This window comes from Xenopus tropicalis, chromosome 9 (genome assembly GCF_000004195.4).
Source record: "Xenopus tropicalis strain Nigerian chromosome 9, UCB_Xtro_10.0, whole genome shotgun sequence".
In the NCBI taxonomy this organism is placed as follows: Eukaryota; Metazoa; Chordata; class Amphibia; order Anura; family Pipidae; genus Xenopus; species Xenopus tropicalis.
The window spans coordinates 3004284-3025878 of record NC_030685.2 but is presented as its reverse complement, the minus strand read 5'-3'; the positions used below and the strand labels follow the sequence as shown (position 1 = coordinate 3025878).

Genomic DNA, 21595 nt, shown 5'->3' with positions numbered 1-21595 from the left:
TTAGTAAATCAGCCCCTTAGTGTGTCTCTATGAGAGTAAGCTTGGCCCCCTCAGTCATGGAATTGCACCCCAGTCTAACGGAATATCCCACTGTTATGGAGCATTTGGCCGGTGCCACAATGGGTAGATTCTCAGACTCCGCCCCCTGCCTGATGTGCCTGTACGTGGAGCTAAACTGCATACGCCAGCACCCGGGGGAACCCAATGGCTCTGGGAGCAGGCATAGCAATAATACTAGAACTGTGAGGGGGTCATGGGTCAGGCATACCTCCCCAACATTTTGAAAACGGAAAGAGGGACAAGGCCCATTTTTACCACTTCTAACCACACCCCCTAAATACCTCTCCCATTTGATGAAATTTGGCAGGTTATTTAAAGTTTGAACACATTTCTGGGGCCCTGTTTTATGTGTTATTACAGTTTTGCTGATGAAGGTGAAGTTGCCCTTTAAGCTGTGAGTCTCAGTTCCCCCAAGAGACCTGTTTATTAGTTACAATTGTATCTCAGTGCAGGGGGGGCTTTATACCTTTCTGGGCTCTGCCAAAAGCCCACTTATTTAATTAAATGTGAGAAGCACTGTATCTAAGTGCAGGTTACGCTTGTTAAGATTTCTGGGCTCTGCCAAAAGCTACTTTTAATTAAATTTGTATCTTTTTTAGCTTCAGTGCAGGAGATCAAAGGGAAATGAGGGACTTTTCAGTAAGAATCCGGGACTGCGGGTTGAGCTGTGAAAAGAGGGACCGTCCCACGAAAATCGTCCCAATTGGGAGGTCTGGGTCATGTGAGGGGACAGGAATGTACTTTTGCCCATCTAATGTATCAAGATTAACTGCTAATTAGTCATTCAGTAAATGGATTCCATATATATTCCCCCTGATATAAGCGCCCGCACCCACTCACCCGCAGGTTTGTCACCCACTAAAGATCTGATATTAGTCTTGTAGTGACGCAGCCTCTGAGCCCTAATGTGTAACTCACAACCCTCAGTGAGGTATTACATGTAATCATGGGAGATCCGGGGCCTGATTCACTAAAGTGCGATTTAACGTGCGCTATTTTTAGCGTGCGTTAAAAATTTTATCGCGTCTTAATTTTCACGACTTTTCGCACGATTCACTATAAGCATACTCGCGCTATTTTACGCGCGGTATTTCATGCGATAGGTTTGTCGCGATAAATAGCATGAGCGGTATTTTCCGCATGTACGCTATTTATCGCATGCGCTAATTGTCGCGACATTACAATCGGCAGCATAAAAATGGCGACATTTTGCCCTGGGAGAGCACAGAGTGCTAGAGAGGTGCTGTATAAAAGTTTATTTGCCAAAAAACCCCCCAAAAAACTAAAAATATAAGTAAGAAAAAAAAAGAAGTGCTAGAGATAATAAAATGGGTGGGGGGGGGGGCATTTAAGAATATTTAGCCAAATACTTAGGGGTCCTTTTGCTAAAGTGGCGTAAATTAAGTGGGAGATTTTAGACACAGAATAAATGGCAAATATGTTATGGGCACTTTATTAAACAGGGACAAATATAATATTGCAATTATTCTGGTAACAAAACATTGGATTGGCAGTTATCCCACTCGCCAGAAAATACGCTACGTACTAATTAGCGCAAGTTTTACTATTCAGCAAAATGGGCTAAAGGCAAAATTGTTGGCAGAATATTTGCAAACATTTAACCCATATAGCATATTGATGTGTTACTGATAAATGTAAGAGTGTAGGGGAAACTACATGAAAGTATAGAATACCATATCAAGGAAGGATAAATAATGACACATTACTCAGTTCAAAAGTAGAAAAGTATAAAATTTTACTAAGAGAAAAAAGGGGGGAAAAAAAACTTAGGGCTTGCTGCCCTTGAGTTCCTCCATGTCCCTCCTGAGTTCAGCAACTTCCCCCCGGAGCTGGGCCAGCTCGGCCTTCATATTGTCCAGGTCCTCCTGCATGGACCGACGTGATGGGCCTTCGTCGGCAGGAGAACCTGGTGGCTGGGATCCGGGGGGCTGGGGGGGGAACCCAAGGGCCAGGGAAACTGGGGTCAAACTGGGGGAGGAGTAAAGGGGGGGGGTGTCTGGGGCCTCCTCGGCCTCGGGGGCCTCCTCCCCCTCATCAGAGTCTGGGGCCTGGCTTGGTCCTGGGGCCTTGCTGGGTCCTCGGGCCTCTGGGGCCGGAGGTCGGGCCTCGGGGGATGGTGGTCGGGCCTCGGGGGCCGGTGGTCGGGCCTCTGGCGCCGGTGAGCCACATGAGCCTGGAGGGCCTGGGGTTGGGCCTGGGGAGGAGGCGCCAGCTGAAGTTCTGTGAAATAGTATTGCAAGATGTTATTTTGTGTAATATATTATATATATATACATTCATACACCATCATAAATAATGGGGCCCCTCACAACAACATTTTTTGGGCCCCCCTCCTCCCACGACCCCAATGGCCCCTCCCCCTGTGAACCCTCACATCAATACAAAGGACACACAGACATTGTTAGCCAGGGCCCCCTAAAGCATTCGTGGCCCTTCCCCAAATGACTCACACTATGGGCCACTCCCTGCTGCTTCCCCCCTGCTTTAAACTTATTTATGCATATGTATTTGAAAATAGATGTGTATATATATATGTGTGTGTGTGTGTGTGTGTGTGTGTGTGTATATATATATATGTGTGTGTGTGTATATATATATATATATGTGTGTGTGTGTGTGTGTATATATATATATATACAATAGGAAGTGCTGGGAAGCTGCACACCATAAGGAACAATAACACCTGGGTGCCTGTGGCAAAACCAAATCTAGACAGGCATGGGGTGACAGCACACACAGGATTCTCACAAGGAGTCACAAAGATGTGAAATAATATTCAGAGGTTTATTGTGACCAACGTTTCAGTTCCTCACTGGCATTATGGTTGAACGTGATGGACGTATGTCTTTTTTCAACCCAACTTACTATGTTACTATGTTACTTTCATCATCCCTGACATTTCTTACATTTGTACCTTTAGTTCAAATTACTTGCTAAATCTTTTACTGAACGTATACTGTAACAGCATAATAAAGTACAATAATTACCTTCCGCAATTTCAGCCACCAGATCTGGGCTCCTGCGCTTAAGGTCGGACCACAGCCGCCGGAGCTGGCGGGGGCCCACATCAAGGGCAAACCCGGCGAGCAAACCCTCTCTTAGGCAGGATTGCCCTCTTCCTCTCGTGGACCCATAAGTCCCCCGGCGGTGGGTGGTCATATCCTGCACGCAGGAGCACGCTGATAATATAGCGCCCCCCCCTGGTAGCAAGTCGGAAACCCCAGGCATCTCCTCTCAGTTTGGTGGCTCCAGGCTCAATGACACAAAATGGCCCCATGTCGCACATGTCACGAGATTACAAAATCGTCACAAAATGTCCGCAAGTCGTGAGATTACAAAATCGCGATAAAAAAAATCGCCAAAATATACATAGTAATGTATTTTGTGCGACAAAATATTCACCGCTATAGTACTGTATATTAGTAGGGAAATTCCATACATGCCAAGACTTTAGTAAAATTGAGTAAAAAGACACAGACTGAATAAATAACACTGTAAGTCCATATTTTATTGCCAAAAACTCATTTACTGTACTATTCTATAATTTTTCGCCTGCCTGTAGTAGGGGTTAATTTTCGCACAGCCGAAAGCGATATTTAGCGCGCAAAAGTTATAGTGAATCATGCGATCGTATTCTTTTCAGCGCGGAAATTAATGCATGCGTTAAAACTAGCGCATGCGATATGGCGACTTATCGCACGCGATAATACAATGGTGAATCGCGCGCTAATTATCGCGACAAATTTAACGCAAAAAAGCGTGCGATAATTTTTAGCGCACTTTAGTGAATCAGGCCCCCGGGGTCTTATCTAATGCCTGTGTTCCCTATGATTTTATTCCTACAGAAAAATCATGATCTTTATCCCCTGTCCCTAACTCTGCAGTCTGTGAGTTTTCCCTCTGTCCCTAACTCTGCAGTCTGTGAGTTTTCCCTCTGTCCCTAACTCTGCAGTCTGTGAGTTTTCCCTCTGTCCCTAACTCTGCAGTCTGTGAGTTTTCCCTCTGTCCCTAACTCTGCAGTCTGTGAGTTTTCCCTCTGTCCCTAACTCTGCAGTCTGTGAGTTTTCCCTCTGTCCCTAACTCTGTGTCCCGCCCTTGTGCTCACTGATCCAATCATTCTTCTCCGCTGCTCTCTGTCCCGCCCACATTCCCCTCCCAGCCAATGAGTGAGTGTCCCAGCTCCTCAGTTCCCTCCCTCACAGCTACAGGCAGCAGAGCAGTGTGGGAAAGAGGTGAGTAAGGGAGCGGGGCTGCACTAATGGTGGCACTAAAGGAGCAGTGTTACCTTGTTGTTCCCAACACATGAGCTGATTCCCAGGGACACTTTGCTACTGAGTCAGTGCAGTTTCTGTGGCAGCTCCAAGCCCAACCCACCCACCATAAGTGAATTCCTCTCCCATTTGGTACCAAGGCCCCCCTGCAGCCTGAGGGGAAGCACTGAGGGGCCCATTCTTGGCAGGAAAGGGAAAGTGTTGATTGGCAGACATTGCATCATTAGAGGGAAGTTTAACAGGGGATTGTGGGATTGGTAGTTCAGCCCATGGCTAGACTAGTTATTCTATTCCCTGCTTGGAATTGTTTTGGGGGATATTGCTGGGAATAATCCCCTATAGAAACGTGTAAGTGCTTAATTCCACTTCCAGGCCCCTCCCTCCCACAAGGAGCCAATGGGAATGTGGGAGGAAGCGAGTGACCCAGTGATGGGGAAGAAGGATAAAAATGAGGAGCGGAAGGAGAGAATCCTGAATCTCACACTGGAGATTATCTATCTGCTGACTGGAGAGGTGAGGGGGGCACTGTGAGTGGCACAGTGAGAAGAGACTGTCTGTCTGTACAAAGGGGGTCTCTCTGCTGCGTTACACACTCATCATTCTCTCTCCCTCTCAATACATAGGGCTACGTCATCCCTAAGAAGAAGAGCCCAACTGTGGGTTTGGGGGCCCTGCATGCCCCTGGCTCCGTCATACAGAAGGAAAATGACAAGAAGATCCTGGAACTCATCTCCAACATCATCCAGCTGCTGACTGGAGAGGTGGGTGCGGCCCCCCAATCCCCCCTTATTGTTTAGTAACAGTGTATGATAATCCCTTTCTCTGGCTGGGGGATGACTGTAACATTGTGTGTGCCAGGTTGCCATAAGGTGTGAGGATGTTTCCATCTATTTTTCCTTGGAGGAGTGGGAGTATATAAAAGGAAACAAGGCCCTTTACAGGGAAGGGATAAAGGAGGAGGAGGAGGAGCCCCAGCAGCTCCGCCCACTGGGTGAGTAATGGGCACAGGGCACAAAACATCAGAACCCCTGGAAGTAACAGAAGAGTCTGCAGTAGAAATAATATGACAAAGTATGACGTGTAACTATCTGTAACATAACATTCACTATAGGGTTAACTGAAGCAGGAAGACTCGTTCGGCAGTTACACAATGATGACATTAGTGCCATTTCCAGTTCTCCTTGGGTTGGACTCTTGCTTTAAGAAAGAATCTTCTTTTAAAAAAAAAAAAAAAAATTTGGTGGGATTCTGGGAGGAATTACATGTTACAATTTAAGGGCGGGACAAGGGTGGGCGCTGTTGCTAGGCTGCAATTGTACAGTGTTTTAGGTTCTGGAAGAAACCCACAAGGCTACTTTCATACTAACAATGAGGCAGAGACCTCCCGGGGCAGCCCTGGGTGTAGGTCCCCCAAAGAAATGATGTGGAAGCTGGGAATTATGGGTACTGTCTCCTCTTAAAGTGGACCCGTCACCCAGACATAAAAAGCTGTATAATAAAAGCCCTTTTCAAATTAAACAAGAAACCTCAAATCATTTTTTTATTAACACATCCATACCCATTATGAAAGCATTTAAAAATCCCAGCTGTCAATCATATATTGCCTGCCCCGCCTCAATGCCTTAAGGTCCCCATACACGGGCTGATAGTAGGTGGCAATATGGGTCCCTTGGACTGATTCGGCAGGTTATTGGCCCGTGTAGGGGCAGAACTGAGGGGCCTGGCTGACCGATATTTGGTCTAAAATTGGGCAGATATCGATCGGGCAGGTTAGAAAATTCAGTCGGATCGGGGACCGTATTGGCTCATTGATGCAGTCCCTGAACCGACTGCCCCATTGCCGCCCACATAATCCAAACCTTTGGCCCCAGGGCCAAACGATCAAATTTTTTTTTTACCTAAACACTCCCCGATATTGCCCACCTGTAGGTGGGGGATATCAGGTGAAGATCCGCTCGCTTGGCAACATCGCCAAGTGAGCAAATCTCAACGTGTATGGGGGCCTTTAGCATAGGGGCGGGGCAGAGAGTTACTTTCACTTTCAATTCAGAAATTCTTAGATGTTGCTGCTCTCCTCACACTCCCCCTCCCTCCTCACCATCTAATTGTGTAACCAGTGAATAGACATGGGCATCAGGCCCCCCCATACTGGCACAGAAACAAGATATTGGCAGGATGCAATGCCCGCTTTGATAAGTGTCCACAAAATGGCCCCTGCCTGCTTGCTCTAATTGTGAATTCCAAGGCTGAAGAAAATAAGATGAAAATAATGTATATATTGTAAAGGTCCCCATACACGGGCCAATAGTAGCTGCCGATATGGGTCCCTTGGACCGATTCGGCAGCTAATTGGCCCGTGTATGGGCAGAAACGAGCGGCCTGGCCGACCGATATCTGGCCTGAAATTGGCCAGATCTCGATCGGCCAGGTTAGAAAATCCAGTCGGATCTGGGACCGCATCGGCTTGTTGATACGGTCCCCGAACCAATTGCCCCATGGCTGCAAATGTAATTCGATCCTTTGGCCACAGGGCCAAAAGATCGGATTATTTTTTTTTTAAAGCTACTTGCTACCCGATATCACCCACCCGTAGGTGGGGATATCGGGTGAAGAGCCGCTCGCTTGGTGACATCGCCAAGCGAGCAGATCTTATAGTGTATGGGGACCTTAAGTAAAGTTTATTTTGCTTGACAAACACAATAGAAAACAATTTGGAATTATTTCTTAAGGCGACAGGTCCCCTTTAAGGAAGAAATTGTGTGTAGAGAGGCAGTTATTTCATCCTGCATTCCTGGAATGGGTTCAACTCTGAACAATATGTGTCTGTATTGGGGAACAGGATCCTCCTTACTGTTCTGGGGTTGCGAGACTCCCCCAAACCGACTGATGTATTGGGTGGGACTGCTAGGTACTGACGTTCTTCTATGGTGGAATTATGACTGGCTATGGGTCAGGAAAACCACTCAGTCAAGTTTTGTTTCTCTGTTTTTTATTGTGGCTCCAGTGTCTATTAATTCTGTCCATACTCTCTCCTGAAGGAGAAAGTTCAGGAGAAATTGGAAACCTCTGCACTGCGGTGGAGCTCTGCGGCAGGCTGGAGTTGGTTCCAGGCCATAGGGAACGCTTGCTACACGGAGGGGGTGAGGAACCAGTGATGGGGAAGAAGGATAAACATGAGGAGCGGAAGGAGAGAATCCTGAATCTCACACTGGAGATTATCTATCTGCTGACTGGAGAGGTGAGGGGGGCACTGTGAGTGGCACAGTGAGAAGAGACTGTCTGTCTGTACAAAGGGGGTCTCTCTGCTGCGTTACACACTCATCATTCTCTCTCCCTCTCAATACATAGGGCTACGTCATCCCTAAGAAGAAGAGCCCAACTGTGGGTTTGGGGGCCCTGCATGCCCCTGGCTCCATCATACAGAAGGAAAATGACAAGAAGATCCTGGAACTCATCTCCAACATCATCCAGCTGCTGACTGGAGAGGTGGGTGCGGCCCCCCAATCCCCCCTTATTGTTTAGTAACAGTGTATGATAATCCCTTTCTCTGGCTGGGGGATGACTGTAACATTGTGTGTGCCAGGTTGCCATAAGGTGTGAGGATGTTTCCATCTATTTTTCCTTGGAGGAGTGGGAGTATATAAAAGGAAACCAGGCCCTTTACAAGGAAGGGATAAAGGAGGAGGAGCCCCAGCAGCTCCGCCCACTGGGTGAGTAATGGTTTCTATCATATTCAGAGCATAGAATCTATGCAGATGTCTATTAAGAGGGACCTGTATGTCAAACTGAGCATCTATTTAGGCTATGTAGAACATGTAGAACATACAAAGTCCTTGTAGAAATAAATAATAAACCCCCCTAAGAAAGGTCTAGAGCTAATTTAACCCTTGGGCTCACTGCCTCCTGGCACGCCGATCAAAGTAGCTAAAAAAACCCCACACAATGGAAACATCAGGTTGATATCTAGAAGCTGCCACACCATCTATTGGTCCCCCTTGTGGCTCTTCTAGTGACATCATTTCCTGGGTCCTAAATTATTTAACTATCGTCAAATAAATATAGATATTTTATTTTAGTTTTAGTTTTTTATAGAAATCAATGGGAGTAGTGTTTGGCAAAGTCATGTCATATTTTCAATTTCAAGATATTTGAGTTGTATTTGAGTTTGTAAACTCGAAAATTCAAGGTATTCAAGTTTTTTTTTTTATTCAATCCTATTCAATGCTACTGTATTAATAGGTAAACGAGCATTCAATATACGGTGTTTAGTCAATTTAGAAAAACAAATTTGAATTCACAAACTCATTAGAACTTCCAATGATTTCTCAGTTTATACTGGAAACTCTACTTTGCCATAAAATTATGAAAACCATGGAAATCTTTTTTCCAGATCCTTCAACTTCTGTAGACTCAAAAGTGGCCACACATGCACCGATATTATTGTTCGAAACCTAGTTTTGTATGATATTTGGTGCGAGTATAGCGGATCGGCGAGACAACCAGTATCGCAGGAGCGGCGGATATCGGTCGTCTCGTCGGACGGGTTAAAAGATCGAAGGCGCCAGAGCAAAATCTGCATTTAGGGCTGGACCGTCAGGTGTAGGTAGATTCAGCCCTGAACATCAGTGGAGGGAACGAACGACCAATGGTCGCAGGAAATATAGTTATTGTAAGGTGTATGGGCACCTTCAATGCACTTTTAATTTCTAAACTTTTAATTGTACTTTTGGACGGTCTGATTTATTTAGTCCAGTAGTTTAGCCAATCAGAAGAGAAGACTGGCTTGGGCCATTTGTACTATCAGTCAGTTCCACTCACATGCTTTAGGCCACACCCCCAGTGCTGTATTGCCCCCTTGGGCAGATTATCTCCTTGTCTCCTGTACCTAATTTGTTTTTCCTTTTTCTTCTTTCTCACAGTTATTTACCAAATGCTTTAATTACCCATGTGCTCATCATATAACTTATCATACAAAATCTTTTCTTTTTAAAGCTGATAAATCTGTGATAAACCATAAATACTGATCTCTATTCTTCTCTCTGCCAGACGGTGAATATGAAGATAAGAGAGAGATTCCAGCTGATCTGGGAAGAACATTATGTTATAATAATGAGCCAAGGAAGATTGGGGCTGAAGGGGCAGATTTTGGTGCTGACAGAAATCCCACAAACCCTGAAATGTCTCCAGCGGAACAGCCCCCACCAGCCAATGGGATTAAAGAGGAGGCGGCTTCATGGGAAGGGGGGAACCAATCAGATTGTAGCATTAATCCCCTTACAGAACAGATACAGGGAACAGACACGCCTACTCCTATCATGGGGCGGAGCCTGAATAACAGCTCAGCAACTAACTATGTGTTGTTTTTCATTAAAGAGGAACCAGCCTTGTCTGAGAAAGAACACAATCATGCAGATCAGGTACAAGGAACAGATACGTCGGCTCTCATGGGGTGGAGCCAGGATAACAACAGTTCTAAAAGAATCAAAGAGGAAGTGGCATCATGGGAAGGGGGAAACCAATCAAACTGCAGCATTAATCCCCTTGCAGAACAGATACAGGGAACAAATATGACAGCTCCTATCATGGAAAGCAGCCTGAATAACAGCCTCTTGAAAATTATGAATAACATAAATGATGAAAATGCTAAAACGTCAGCACAGGAATCTCAAGAAACAAAACAAATCCTTTATAAGAAATATCGCTGCAATCAGTGCGATAAACATTTTCTTCAAAAAAGAGACCTTGATAGACATCAAAACACCCATACAGAAGAGAAACACTTTTCTCATCACAAATCTCTATATAATCATCTTGCAGGTAGGAAACAGTTTCCTTGTACGGAGTGTGGAAAATGTTTTGCCAGATCATCAGAACTTACTGTCCATCGAAGAACCCACACAGGGGAGAAACCCTATTCTTGTTCTGAGTGTGGGAAGTGTTTTATCAGATCATCAGAACTTACTGTCCATCGAAGAACCCACACAGGGGAGAAACCATATTCTTGTTCCGAGTGTGGGAAATGTTTTGTCAGATCATCAGAACTTACCGTCCATCGAAGAAGCCACACAGGGGAGAAACCTTATTGTTGTTCCGAGTGTGGGAAATGTTTTGTCAGATCATCAGAACTTACTGTCCATCGACGAACCCACACAGGGGAGAAACCTTATTGTTGTTCTGAGTGTGGAAAATGTTTTGCCAGATCATCAGAACATACTCTCCATCGACGAACCCACACAGGGGAGAAACCATTTTCTTGTTCTGAGTGTGGGAAATGTTTTGCCAGATCATCAGAATTTACTGTCCATCGACGAACCCACACTGGAAAGAAACCTTTTTCTTGTTCTGAATGTGGGAAATGTTTTATTAGTTCGTCAGAACTTACTGTCCATCGACGAACCCACACAGGGGAGAAACCATTTTCTTGTTCTGAATGTGGGAAATGTTTTACCAGCTCATCAGATCTTACTGTCCATAGACGAACCCATGCGGAAGAGAAACCTTTTTCTTGTTCTGAATGTGGGAAATGCTTTAAACACCATTCGGATCTAAAGAGACACCACAGAACCCACACAGGGGAGAAACTGTTTTCCTGTTCTGAATGTGGGAAATGTTTTACCAGCTCATCAGATCTTACTGCCCATGGACAAACCCATGTGGAAGAGAAACTTTTTTGTTGTTCTGAATGTGGGAAATGCTTTAAACAACATTCGGATCTAAAGAGACACCACAGAACTCACACAGGGGAAAAACCTTTTTCCTGTTCTGAATGTGGGAAATGTTTTGCCACTTCATCAGAACTTACTCTTCATCGACGAACCCACACAGGGGAGAAACCATTTTCTTGTTCTGAATGTGGGAAATGTTATATTAGTTCGTCAGAACTTACTGTCCATCGACAAACCCACACAAGGGAGAAACCTTTTTCTTGTTCTGAATGTGGGAAATGTTTTACCAGCTCATCGGATCTTACTGTCCATAGACGAACCCATGCGGAAGAGAAACCTTTTTCTTGTTCTGAATGTGGGAAATGCTTTAAACACCATTCGGATCTAAAGAGACACCACAGAACCCACACAGGGGAGAAACTGTTTTCCTGTTCTGAATGTGGGAAATGTTTTACCAGCTCATCAGATCTTACTGCCCATGGACAAACCCATGCGGAAGAGAAACTTTTTTGTTGTTCTGAATGTGGGAAATGCTTTATACAACATTCGGATCTAAAGAGACACCACAGAACTCACACAGGGGAAAAACCTTTTTCCTGTTCTGAATGTGGGAAATGTTTTGCCACTTCATCAGAACTTTCTCTCCATCGACAAACCCACACAGGGGAGAAACCATTTTCTTGTTCTGAATGTGGGAAATGTTATATTAGTTCATCAGATCTTACTGTCCATAGACGAACCCATGCGGAAGAGAAACCTTTTTCTTGTTCTGAATGTGGGAAATGCTTTAAACGCCATTTGGATCTAAAGAGACACCACAGAACCCACACAGGGGAGAAACTGTTTTCCTGTTCTGAATGTGGGAAATGTTTTACCAGCTCATCAGATCTTACTGCCCATGGACAAACCCATGCGGAAGAGAAACTTTTTTGTTGTTCTGAATGTGGGAAATGCTTTAAACAACATTCGGATCTAAAGAGACACCACAGAACTCACACAGGGGAAAAACCTTTTTCCTGTTCTGAATGTGGGAAATGTTTTGCAAATCGATTTCACCTCACTGATCATCACAGAATTCACACAGGAGAGAAACCATTTTCTTGTTCTGAATGTGGAAAATGTTTTGCTCGTATGGCTAATCTAAAGAAGCATTTTCGGAGGCACGCAGAAGGAAAACCATAAGTTTGTTCTCAGTGGGTGAAATGTTTTCTAAATCAGGCATCAGGCAAGCATTTCAGTATATTTACAGAGAAAAGGAACAGCTTCATGTACAATAGAATGTATCCATAGGACAATCCTTAAACCAATCCCGTCCAGCCGAAGGCTATAGGGCCTGATGGACACAGGTGAATGCTAGACAGGTGCCCCATAATGCTCTTCCCACGGCACTGGCTCCCCATTGGGAACTGAGGGACCTCATTTCATCCTCAGTGGGAATAATAATTTGTCAGTGTAATCAATGTGTTTCAGTAAAGTCAGTGACAAATTAAAAATTAATACTATATTTAAAAATGGCCCCTTTATTGGAGCTCCCAGTCAAGTTTTTGTAGAAATTTTCAATAAATCAGCCCGAAACAAAACTTTTCTCCGCACATTCCTTCTATATTTAAATATATACGTATGTCTGGGGGACTTTTTGTCTGTTGTCATAAAACTATTAATTTATTATTATCTATTAAGGCCAAACACCTAATGTAGGTCTTTCTGCATTAACTCCAGAATGTTCCTGGCAACTAACAGGGCGTGTGTCACAGTTTTATGCCTTATTTGAGCCTGGATCCATTTCCACCTACGGGTGGGCGATATCGGGGGCTAATTCGATCGTTTGGCCCTGGGGCTATTGGCAGCGATGGGGCAGTCGGTTCGGGTACCGCATCAACAAGCCGATACGGTCCCCGATCCGACTAGATTTTTTAACCTGCCCGATCGAGATCTGCCCGATTTCAGGCCAGATATCGGTCGGGCAGGCCCGTCGTTAGTCCCTATGCACAGGCCGATTAGCTGCCGAATCTGTCTAAGGGACCCATATCGGCAGCTACAATTGGCCCGTGTATGGGGGCCTTTAGTTTTAGACCAGTGCTTCTCAGCCTTCCTAATGCCGCGACCCTTTAATATAGACCCGTTCTAGGGGGTCACCTAATACCATCGGAAAACACATATTTCCTATGGTTTTAGGAATAATTTTATGATTGGGGGTCACCACAACATCCTCATGTTGTGGTGAGTGACCCCCAATCATAAAATTATTCCTAAGACCATTGGAAATATGTGTTTTCTGATGGTATTAGGTGACCCCCTTGAATGGGTCGTTCTACCCCCATAGGGGTCCCGACCCACAGGTTTTAGAGTATTAGAAAGTTGGGCGTTGAATTAAACCCTCCGGCCAAGCTTGGATCATATAGGAAGATAAACTCTGCAAAACCAGCGAGAATTTTGTTTTCAAGTCATATAGATTGTAAGCTTCACTCTGCAGGGAGCTCCATCCTCTTGTCTCTTTGCCACGTAGCTTTGTGGAGTCTTTTGTGCAACTGCACTTTTTATTTTTTTGTATCCGTTATTGTACTTTGTATTATTGTAATGACCCTCTGTTACAGCGCTGTGTACATAAATAGCGCCATGTAAATAATAATATACTTACGTACATCTGAATGCCCCCCCTCAGGTTATTGGTGAGGGGGCCATCATGTTGAAGTCCATGCAAGCCAATAGGCTACTACTGGCCAGTCGGTTACTGGTTTGAATAAAATCACCAACGTTGGTTTTACGGAATAACCTTGTGCCTTAGTAAATGCCTCCTCTAATGTGCGCAATGAACAGATTTATATTCCGTAGCCTTATCTTAACCTAGAGTTGGCGCTCTCATAAAACACATTACCAAGTCGTGTGAATCAAACAATTTATATTTATTTATTTTTATTCCGTAGCCTTAGTGTGTCTCTATGAGAGTAAGCTTGGCCCCCTCAGTCATGGAATTGCACCCCAGTCTAACGGAATATCCCACTTTTACGGAGCATTTGGCCGGTTTCACAATGGGTAGATTCTCAGACTCCGCCCCCTGCGCTTTGAAAAAGCTCATTGATGTGCCTGTACGTGGAGCTAAACTGCATACGCCAGCACCCGGGGGAACCCAATGGCTCTGGGAGCAGGCATAGCAATAATACTAGAACTGCGAGGGGGTCATGGGTCAGGCATACCTCCCCAACATTTTGAAAATGGAAAGAGGGACCAAAACCCCCCCCCCAAAAATAAATACATTTGACCACGCCCATTTTGGCAACCACACCCCTAAATGCCACTCCCATTTGACTAAATTTGGCAGGTTATTTAAAGTTTGAACACATTTCTTGGGCCCTGTTTTATGTGTTATTACAGTTTTGCTGATGAAGGTGAAGTTGCCCTTTAAGCTGCGAGTCTCAGTTCCCCCAAGAGACCTGTTTATTAGTTACACTTGTATCTCAGTGCAGGGGGGCTTTTACCTTTCTGGGCTCTGCCAAAAGCCACTTATTTAATTAAATCTGAGAAGCACTGTATCTAAGTGCAGGTGACGCTTGTTAAGGTTTCTGGGCTCTGCCAAAAGCTACTTTTAATTATATTTGTATCTTATTTAGCTTCAGTGCAGGAGATCAGAGGGAAATGAGGGACTTTCCAGTAAGAATCCGGGACTGCGGGTTGAGCTGTCAAAAGAAGGACTGTCCCCCGAAAATCGTCCCAATTGGGAGGTCTGGGTCATGTGAGGGGACAGGAATGTACTTTTGCCCATCTAATGTATCAAGATTAACTGCTAATTAGTCATTCAGTAAATGGATTCCATATATATTCCCCCTGATATAAGCGCCCGCACCCACTCACCCGCAGGTTTGTCACCCACTAAAGATCTGATATTAGTCTTGTAGTGACGCAGCCTCTGAGCCCTAATGTGTAACTCACAACCCTCAGTGAGGTATTACATGTAATCATGGGAGATCTGGCGTCTGTGTTCCCTATGGTTTTATTCGTACAGAAAAATCATGATCTTTATCCCCTGTCCCTAACTCTGCAGTCTGTGAGTTTTCCCTCTGTCCCTAACTCTGCAGTCTGTGAGTTTTCCCTCTGTCCCTAACTCTGCAGTCTGTGAGTTTTCCCTCTGTCCCTAACTCTGTGTCCCGCCCTTGTGCTCACTGACCCAATCATTCTTCTCCGCCGCTCTCTGTCCCGCCCACATTCCCCTCCCAGCCAATGAGTGAGTGTCCCAGCTCCTCAGTTCCCTCCCTCACAGCTACAGGCAGCAGAGCAGTGTGGGAAAGAGGTGAGTAAGGGAGCGGGGCTGCACTAATGGTGGCACTAAAGGAGCAGTGTTACCTTGTTGTTCCCAACACATGAGCTGATTCCCAGGGACACTTTGCTACTGAGTCAGTGCAGTTTCTGTGGCAGCTCCAAGCCCAACCCACCCACCATAAGTGAATTCCTCTCCCATTTGGTACCAAGGCCCCCCTGCAGCCTGAGGGGAAGCACTGAGGGGCCCATTCTTGGCAGGAAAGGGAAAGTGTTGATTGGCAGACATTGCATCATTAGAGGGAAGTTTAACAGGGGATTGTGGGATTGGTAGTTCAGCCCATGGCTAGACTAGTTATTCTATTCCCTGCTTGGAATTGTTTTGGGGGATATTGCTGGGAATAATCCCCTATAGAAATGTGTAAGTGCTTAATTCCACTTCCAGGCCCCTCCCTCCCACAAGGAGCCAATGGGAATGTGGGAGGAAGCGAGTGACCCAGTGATGGGGAAGAAGGATAAAAATGAGGAGCGGAAGGAGAGAATCCTGAATCTCACACTGGAGATTATCTATCTGCTGACTGGAGAGGTGAGGGGGGCACTGTGAGTGGCACAGTGAGAAGAGACTGTCTGTCTGTACAAAGGGGGTCTCTCTGCTGCGTTACACACTCATCATTCTCTCTCCCTCTCAATACATAGGGCTACGTCATCCCTAAGAAGAAGAGCCCAACTGTGGGTTTGGGGGCCCTGCATGCCCCTGGCTCCGTCATACAGAAGGAAAATGACAAGAAGATCCTGGAACTCATCTCCAACATCATCCAGCTGCTGACTGGAGAGGTGGGTGCGGCCCCCCAATCCCCCCTTATTGTTTAGTAACAGTGTATGATAATCCCTTTCTCTGGCTGGGGGATGACTGTAACATTGTGTGTGCCAGGTTGCCATAAGGTGTGAGGATGTTTCCATCTATTTTTCCTTGGAGGAGTGGGAGTATATAAAAGGAAACAAGGCCCTTTACAGGGAAGGGATAAAGGAGGAGGAGGAGGAGCCCCAGCAGCTCCGCCCACTGGGTAAGTAATAGTTTCTATTATATGCAGAGCATAGAATCTATACAGATGTGAATTAAGAGGGACATGTATGTCAAACTGAGTATCTATTTAGGCTATGTAGAACATGTAGAACATACAAAGTCTTTGTAGAAAAATTGGCCTCAGTAATAAACACTCCTAGGAAAGGACTAGAGCCAATTTAACCCTTGGGCTCACTGCCTCCTGGCATGCCCATCAAAGTAACTAAAAAAAACCAAAAACCCCACACAATGGTAACACCAGGTTGATAGCTAGAAGCCGCCACACCATCTATTGGTCCCCCTTGTGGCTCTTCTAGTGACATCATTTCCTGGGTCCTAAATTATCGTCAAACTATCGTCAAATAAATATCGATATTTTATGAGTTCTCACAAACAGAGGAGCTGAAATAAAACAACCGATTTTGAATCTGTGAGCTATAAATATCATGGGAAACCCAAGAATATTAATAAACTATGCAAAATTCTCGAAGAACTTCCATCAGATTGAACATTTAGGGGGTGATTTATCAAAGTTAGATTTTTTTCGGTTTTGGTTCAAAAACTTGAATGTCTGATATTTATTAAGTGCAAAAAAACAAAAAATCGAATGTAAAACTTTGCCATCTAAAAGCTTGCGAGTTTTCTATAGAAATCAATGGTAAATGAGCATTCAATATACGGCGTTTAGTCAATTTAGAAAAACAAATTCGAATTCACAAACTCAAAAATTGATAAATAAGCCCATTAAATCTCTCACCCAGTGGGAAAAAACTTGCACACAACATACAGAACATATAGCTGAATGCAAAGGGAGGTCGCTATAACTCCCATCAAAAAATCCTCAGACAACCTATAGAGACCACAAAGTACAGATAAAATACGTATGGTAGAAATTTTGCAAAAATTTACAAATGTTCTACAAAATTTTTTGGATCTGTGCTCTATAAAAACACAAAATCCTTAAAGAACCTCCCATCAATTTCAACATGGAAATCTCTCACCCAGTAGGAAAAACAACGTATAGTTCCAAGGAACGGGAAGCCGCTGTAACTTCCATCAAAAAATACTCAAAATTCCAAATCAAATCTACTATCCATAGAAAAAGTCCTGGACAAAATAGAATATATACACGCCAACGAAGCTCTCAAATATCAATTGGACAACGAAACTGACCTATACCTAAAGATATGGGACACCTGGATACTAAATAAGGACAATCTCTCTCGAACACACTGCAATAGGTAGGACCCCCTCTAAATAAAACGGATAAAAGTAAAAAATAAATGAAGGTGAAACTGAAATGCTAGTAAGGGATGATAAGTACCAGCTTAGAGACCTAGAGCGCAAAATGTTTTTTGACCCTTATACCCTCCCCGTTCCCCCTCCCCTTTCCCCCCTCTTCCCATCTCCCCTAACCTTTTCATTCTTTTCTATAATAAACAAAACGATATACATGTAACATGTGAAATAAATGTACCAACGAAACATGTAAAAAAACAATAAAAACAAAGTTTACAAAAAAAAATACTCAAAATTCTAACAACCCATAGAGACCTCAAAAAAGTATTTACAGATAGATTATGTACTGTCGAAATTTTGCAAAAATCTACGAAGGCTCTACAAAAACATGTTGGTGAAACTGTGGCCAAGAGGGTTCTCTGTTGCACATATGGGGAAATTGCCCAAAAATTACAGATTTTTTCATTTGAGAAAACTGCTGATCTTCAGTGATCTCCTGACCCGCCATCGCATTGCTGGGAATCTCCCCACATCCGACCAACCAGCTGAATTGCAATACTATATACACGTCCTCTTCCCTTATAGGAGAAGGAAAGGGTTTTACTCATTTTTTAGTATGTAATAGAGGGGCCCTGCCCCTACCTGAACGCTGAAATCATTTCTTCTAAAAATGCTCCTTTGCCCAATACGGTCCTCCCGAAGTACACACTATTTCTCCTTGTCTGCGCAGCCATGTTTTAAACATGGCGCTCCACTAGCCTCCCCGCTTGCCTCTCCCCCCCAGCACCTGTCAGCTGTCACCATTCCTCACCGCTCCTCTCCCCTCCCTGCGTCCTCTCATCCCTGCTCCTCTTCTCGCTTGCCTCTCCGCTCCAGCACCTGTCAGCTGACACCTGTCCGTCCTCACCGCTCCCCTCCCTGCACCTGCGTCCTCTTGTCCCGCTCACCGCTCCGCCCCAGCACCGCCAGCCGACACGGTTCCTCACCCCTGCTCACCTCTCCCCCTCCCAGCACCTGCGTCCTCTGGTCCCCGCTCGCATCTCTGCCCCAGCACCGCCAGCCGACATGGTTCCTCACCCCTGCTCACCCCTGCTCACCTCTCCCCCTCCCTGTACCTGCGTCCTCTCGTCTCCGCTCCTTGCTTGCCTCTCCGCCTCTGCACCTGCCGGCTGCGTCCTGTAATGTCCCCAGCTGCTGGTTCTAATGGCAAATAGCGTCTCATAACCAGACGCTAGGGGGAGCGTGCCTGCTTGTGCGCATGCGTCGCCTTTAAAAGTAAGTCTCCAAGTCTTGGAAAAGAGTGATGCATTATGGGAATCTTTCTACCCAGCTCAGAGGTTTTTTTTCCTGTTTTGCTTCTGATCATCTGAACTGGAGATATATGGGGAGACTTAAGGGCACTATTGAGACAACTGAAGGTATGCCTGCATTTTGAGATTAACTCTTTATTAGCCTTTCCTTCTCCTTTATGGACTTGCTCTAGAACCAAGATTGAAATCCATAGGGGCACATTTACTTTATTATTAACATTTATTTATAAAGCACCAACATATCCCGCAGCGCTGTACAATAAGTGGGTTCCATACATTGGACATACAGAGTAACATATAAAGCAATCAGTAACCGATACAAGAGGTGAAGAGAGCCCTGCCCCAAAGAGCTTACAATCTACAAGGAGTAACATATAAAGCAATCAGTAACCGATACAAGAGGGGAAGAGAGCCCTGCCCCAAAGAGCTTACACTCTACAAGGAGTAACATATAAAGCAATCAGTAACCGATACAAGAGGGGAAGGGAGCCCTGCCCAAAAGAGCTTACACTCTACAAGGAGTAACATATAAAGCAATCAGTAACCGATACAGGAGGGGAAGGGAGCCCTGCCCAAAAGAGCTTACACTCTACAAGGAGTAACATATAAAGCAATCAGTAACCGATACAAGAGGTGAAGAGAGCCCTGCCCTAAAGAGCTTACACTCTACAAGGAGTAACATATAAAGCAATCAGTAACCGATACAGGAGGGGAAGAGAGCCCTTCCCAAAAGAGCTTACACTCTACAAGGAGTAACATATAAAGCAATCAGTAACCGATACAAGAGGGGAAGAGAGCCCTTCCCAAAAGAGCTTACAATCTACAAGGAGTAACATATAAAGCAATCAATAACCGATACAGGAGGGGAAGGGAGCCCTGCCCAAAAGAGCTTACACTCTACAAGGAGTAACATATAAAGCAACCAGTAACCGATACAAGAGGTGAAGAGAGCCCTGGCCAAAAGAGCTTACAATCCACGAACGCTCTGAGCGTTCGTTTGATTGGTCCAATCATATTTTCCGCAACTTTTTCGTACCTTGCACAACTTTTTTGACGCTTCCATGACTTTTTATGCGCTTTTGCGACTTTTTCGTATTTTTAGCGTGAAAAAATCGAATCGGTTTTGCTGCTGTTTACAACCATTCGGTACGAAAATTTTGTGACTTTCGGATTGCCAATACGATATTATCGTGACTAATATGATTTTTTCATAAGCATTTTTGTGATATTTGCAATCTTCATGAATTTTCGTTTCCAATCCGAATTTTTCCCATTTCGGGATTCGAACTGTTGTTTAGATAAATCTGCCCCCTAGACTTCCAATGATTTCTCAGTTTATACTGGAAACTCTACTTTGCCATAACTCATGGATCTTGGAAAATTATGAAAACCATGGAAATCTTTTTTCCAGCTCCTTCAACTTCTGTAGACGTGGGCGTAAATGCACCGATATTATATGGGAACCTTTACTGTATTGTGTTCATCTATTGGCTCACTTACCTGCATGCTTTAGGCCACGCCCCCAATGCTGTATTGTCCCCTTGGGCAGATTATCTCATTGTCTCCTGTACCTAATTTGTTTTTCCTTTTTTCTCAAAGTTATTTACCAGATGCTTTAATTACCCATGTGCTCATCATATAACTTATCCTACAAAATATTTTCTTTTTAAAGCTGATAAATCTGTGATAAACCATAAATACTAATCTCTATTCTTCTCTCTGCCAGACGGTGAATATGAAGATAAGAGAGAGATTCCAGCTGATCTGGGAGGAACATTATGTTATAATAATGAGCCAAGCAAGATTGGGGCTGAAGGGGCAGATTTTTGTGCCGACGGAAATCTCTCAAACCCTGAAATTTCTCCAGCGGAACAGCCCCCACCGGCCAATGGGATTAAAGAGGAGGCGGCTTCATGTGAAGAGGGAAACCAATCCGATTGCAGCATTAATCCCCTTACAGAACAGATACAGGGAACAGACACACCTACTCCTATCATGGGGCGGAGTCTGAATAACAGCTCGGCAGATTATTTTATATTAGATGATATAAAAGAGGAGGTGGCCTCATGGGAAGGAGAAAACCAATCCGATTGCAGCATTAATCCCCTTACAGAACAGATACAGGGAACAGACACACCTACTCCTATCATGGGGCGGAGCCTGAATAACAGCTCGGCAACTAACTATGTGTTGTTTTTCATTAAAGAGGAACCCGCCTTGTCTGAGAAAGAACACAATCCTGCAGATCAGATACAAGGAACAGATACGTCGGCTCTCATGGGGTGGAGCCAGGATAACAACACTTATAAAAGAATCAAAGAGGAAGCGGCATCATGGGAAGGGGGTAACCAATCAAACTACAGCATTAATCAACTTGCAGAACAGATACAGGGAACAAATATGACAGCTCCTATCATGGAAAGCAGCCTGAATAACGACCTCTTACAAATTATGAATAACATAAATGATGAAAATGTTAAAACTTCAGCACAGGAATTTCAAGAAACAAAACAAATCCTTTATAAGAAATATCGCTGCAATCAGTGCGATAAACATTTTCTTCAAAAAAGAGACCTTGATAGACATCAAAACACCCATACAGAAGAGAAACACTTTTCTCATCACAGATCTCTATATAATCATCTTGCAGGTAGGAAACAGTTTCCTTGTACAGAGTGTGGGAAATGTTTTGCCAGATCATCAGAACTTACTGTC

At 44.5% G+C, this 21595-nt stretch overlaps 2 protein-coding genes across 2 annotated transcripts; both read left to right on the top strand.

Moving 5' to 3' along the window:
- The first annotated feature begins 4748 nt into the window (after positions 1–4748).
- Positions 4749–12529, top strand: LOC101731620 (oocyte zinc finger protein XlCOF7.1). The gene is made up of 5 exons (XM_031892990.1): positions 4749–4865; positions 4976–5113; positions 5211–5343; positions 9399–11631; positions 12052–12529. Exons 1-5 carry the CDS (start codon positions 4749–4751, stop codon positions 12197–12199), a joined length of 2769 nt encoding a protein of 922 aa, XP_031748850.1. The 3' UTR covers positions 12200–12529.
- Positions 12530–15770: 3241 nt separating this feature from the next.
- LOC116407596 (gastrula zinc finger protein XlCGF53.1-like) lies at positions 15771–16899 on the top strand. Its single transcript, XM_031893123.1, has 3 exons — positions 15771–15854; positions 15965–16102; positions 16200–16899. The coding sequence occupies exons 1-3, from the start codon at positions 15771–15773 to the stop codon at positions 16338–16340; spliced, it is 363 nt and encodes a 120-aa protein (XP_031748983.1). The 3' UTR covers positions 16341–16899.
- Positions 16900–21595: the final 4696 nt, after the last annotated feature.

Bases quoted from the DNA above. Each gene is read 5' to 3' on its own strand.
- LOC101731620 (XM_031892990.1), top strand. From the start codon at position 4,749: ATGGGAATGTGGGAGGAAGCGAGTGACCCAGTGATGGGGAAGAAGGAT. The intron at 5,114-5,210 runs GTGGGTGCGGCC...TGTGTGTGCCAG, and splicing joins TCCAGCTGCTGACTGGAGAG to GTTGCCATAAGGTGTGAGGA. The intron at 5,344-9,398 runs GTGAGTAATGGG...TCTCTCTGCCAG, and splicing joins CCAGCAGCTCCGCCCACTGG to ACGGTGAATATGAAGATAAG.
- LOC116407596 (XM_031893123.1), top strand. From the start codon at position 15,771: ATGGGGAAGAAGGATAAAAATGAGGAGCGGAAGGAGAGAATCCTGAAT. The intron at 15,855-15,964 runs GTGAGGGGGGCA...CTCAATACATAG, and splicing joins TCTATCTGCTGACTGGAGAG to GGCTACGTCATCCCTAAGAA. The intron at 16,103-16,199 runs GTGGGTGCGGCC...TGTGTGTGCCAG, and splicing joins TCCAGCTGCTGACTGGAGAG to GTTGCCATAAGGTGTGAGGA.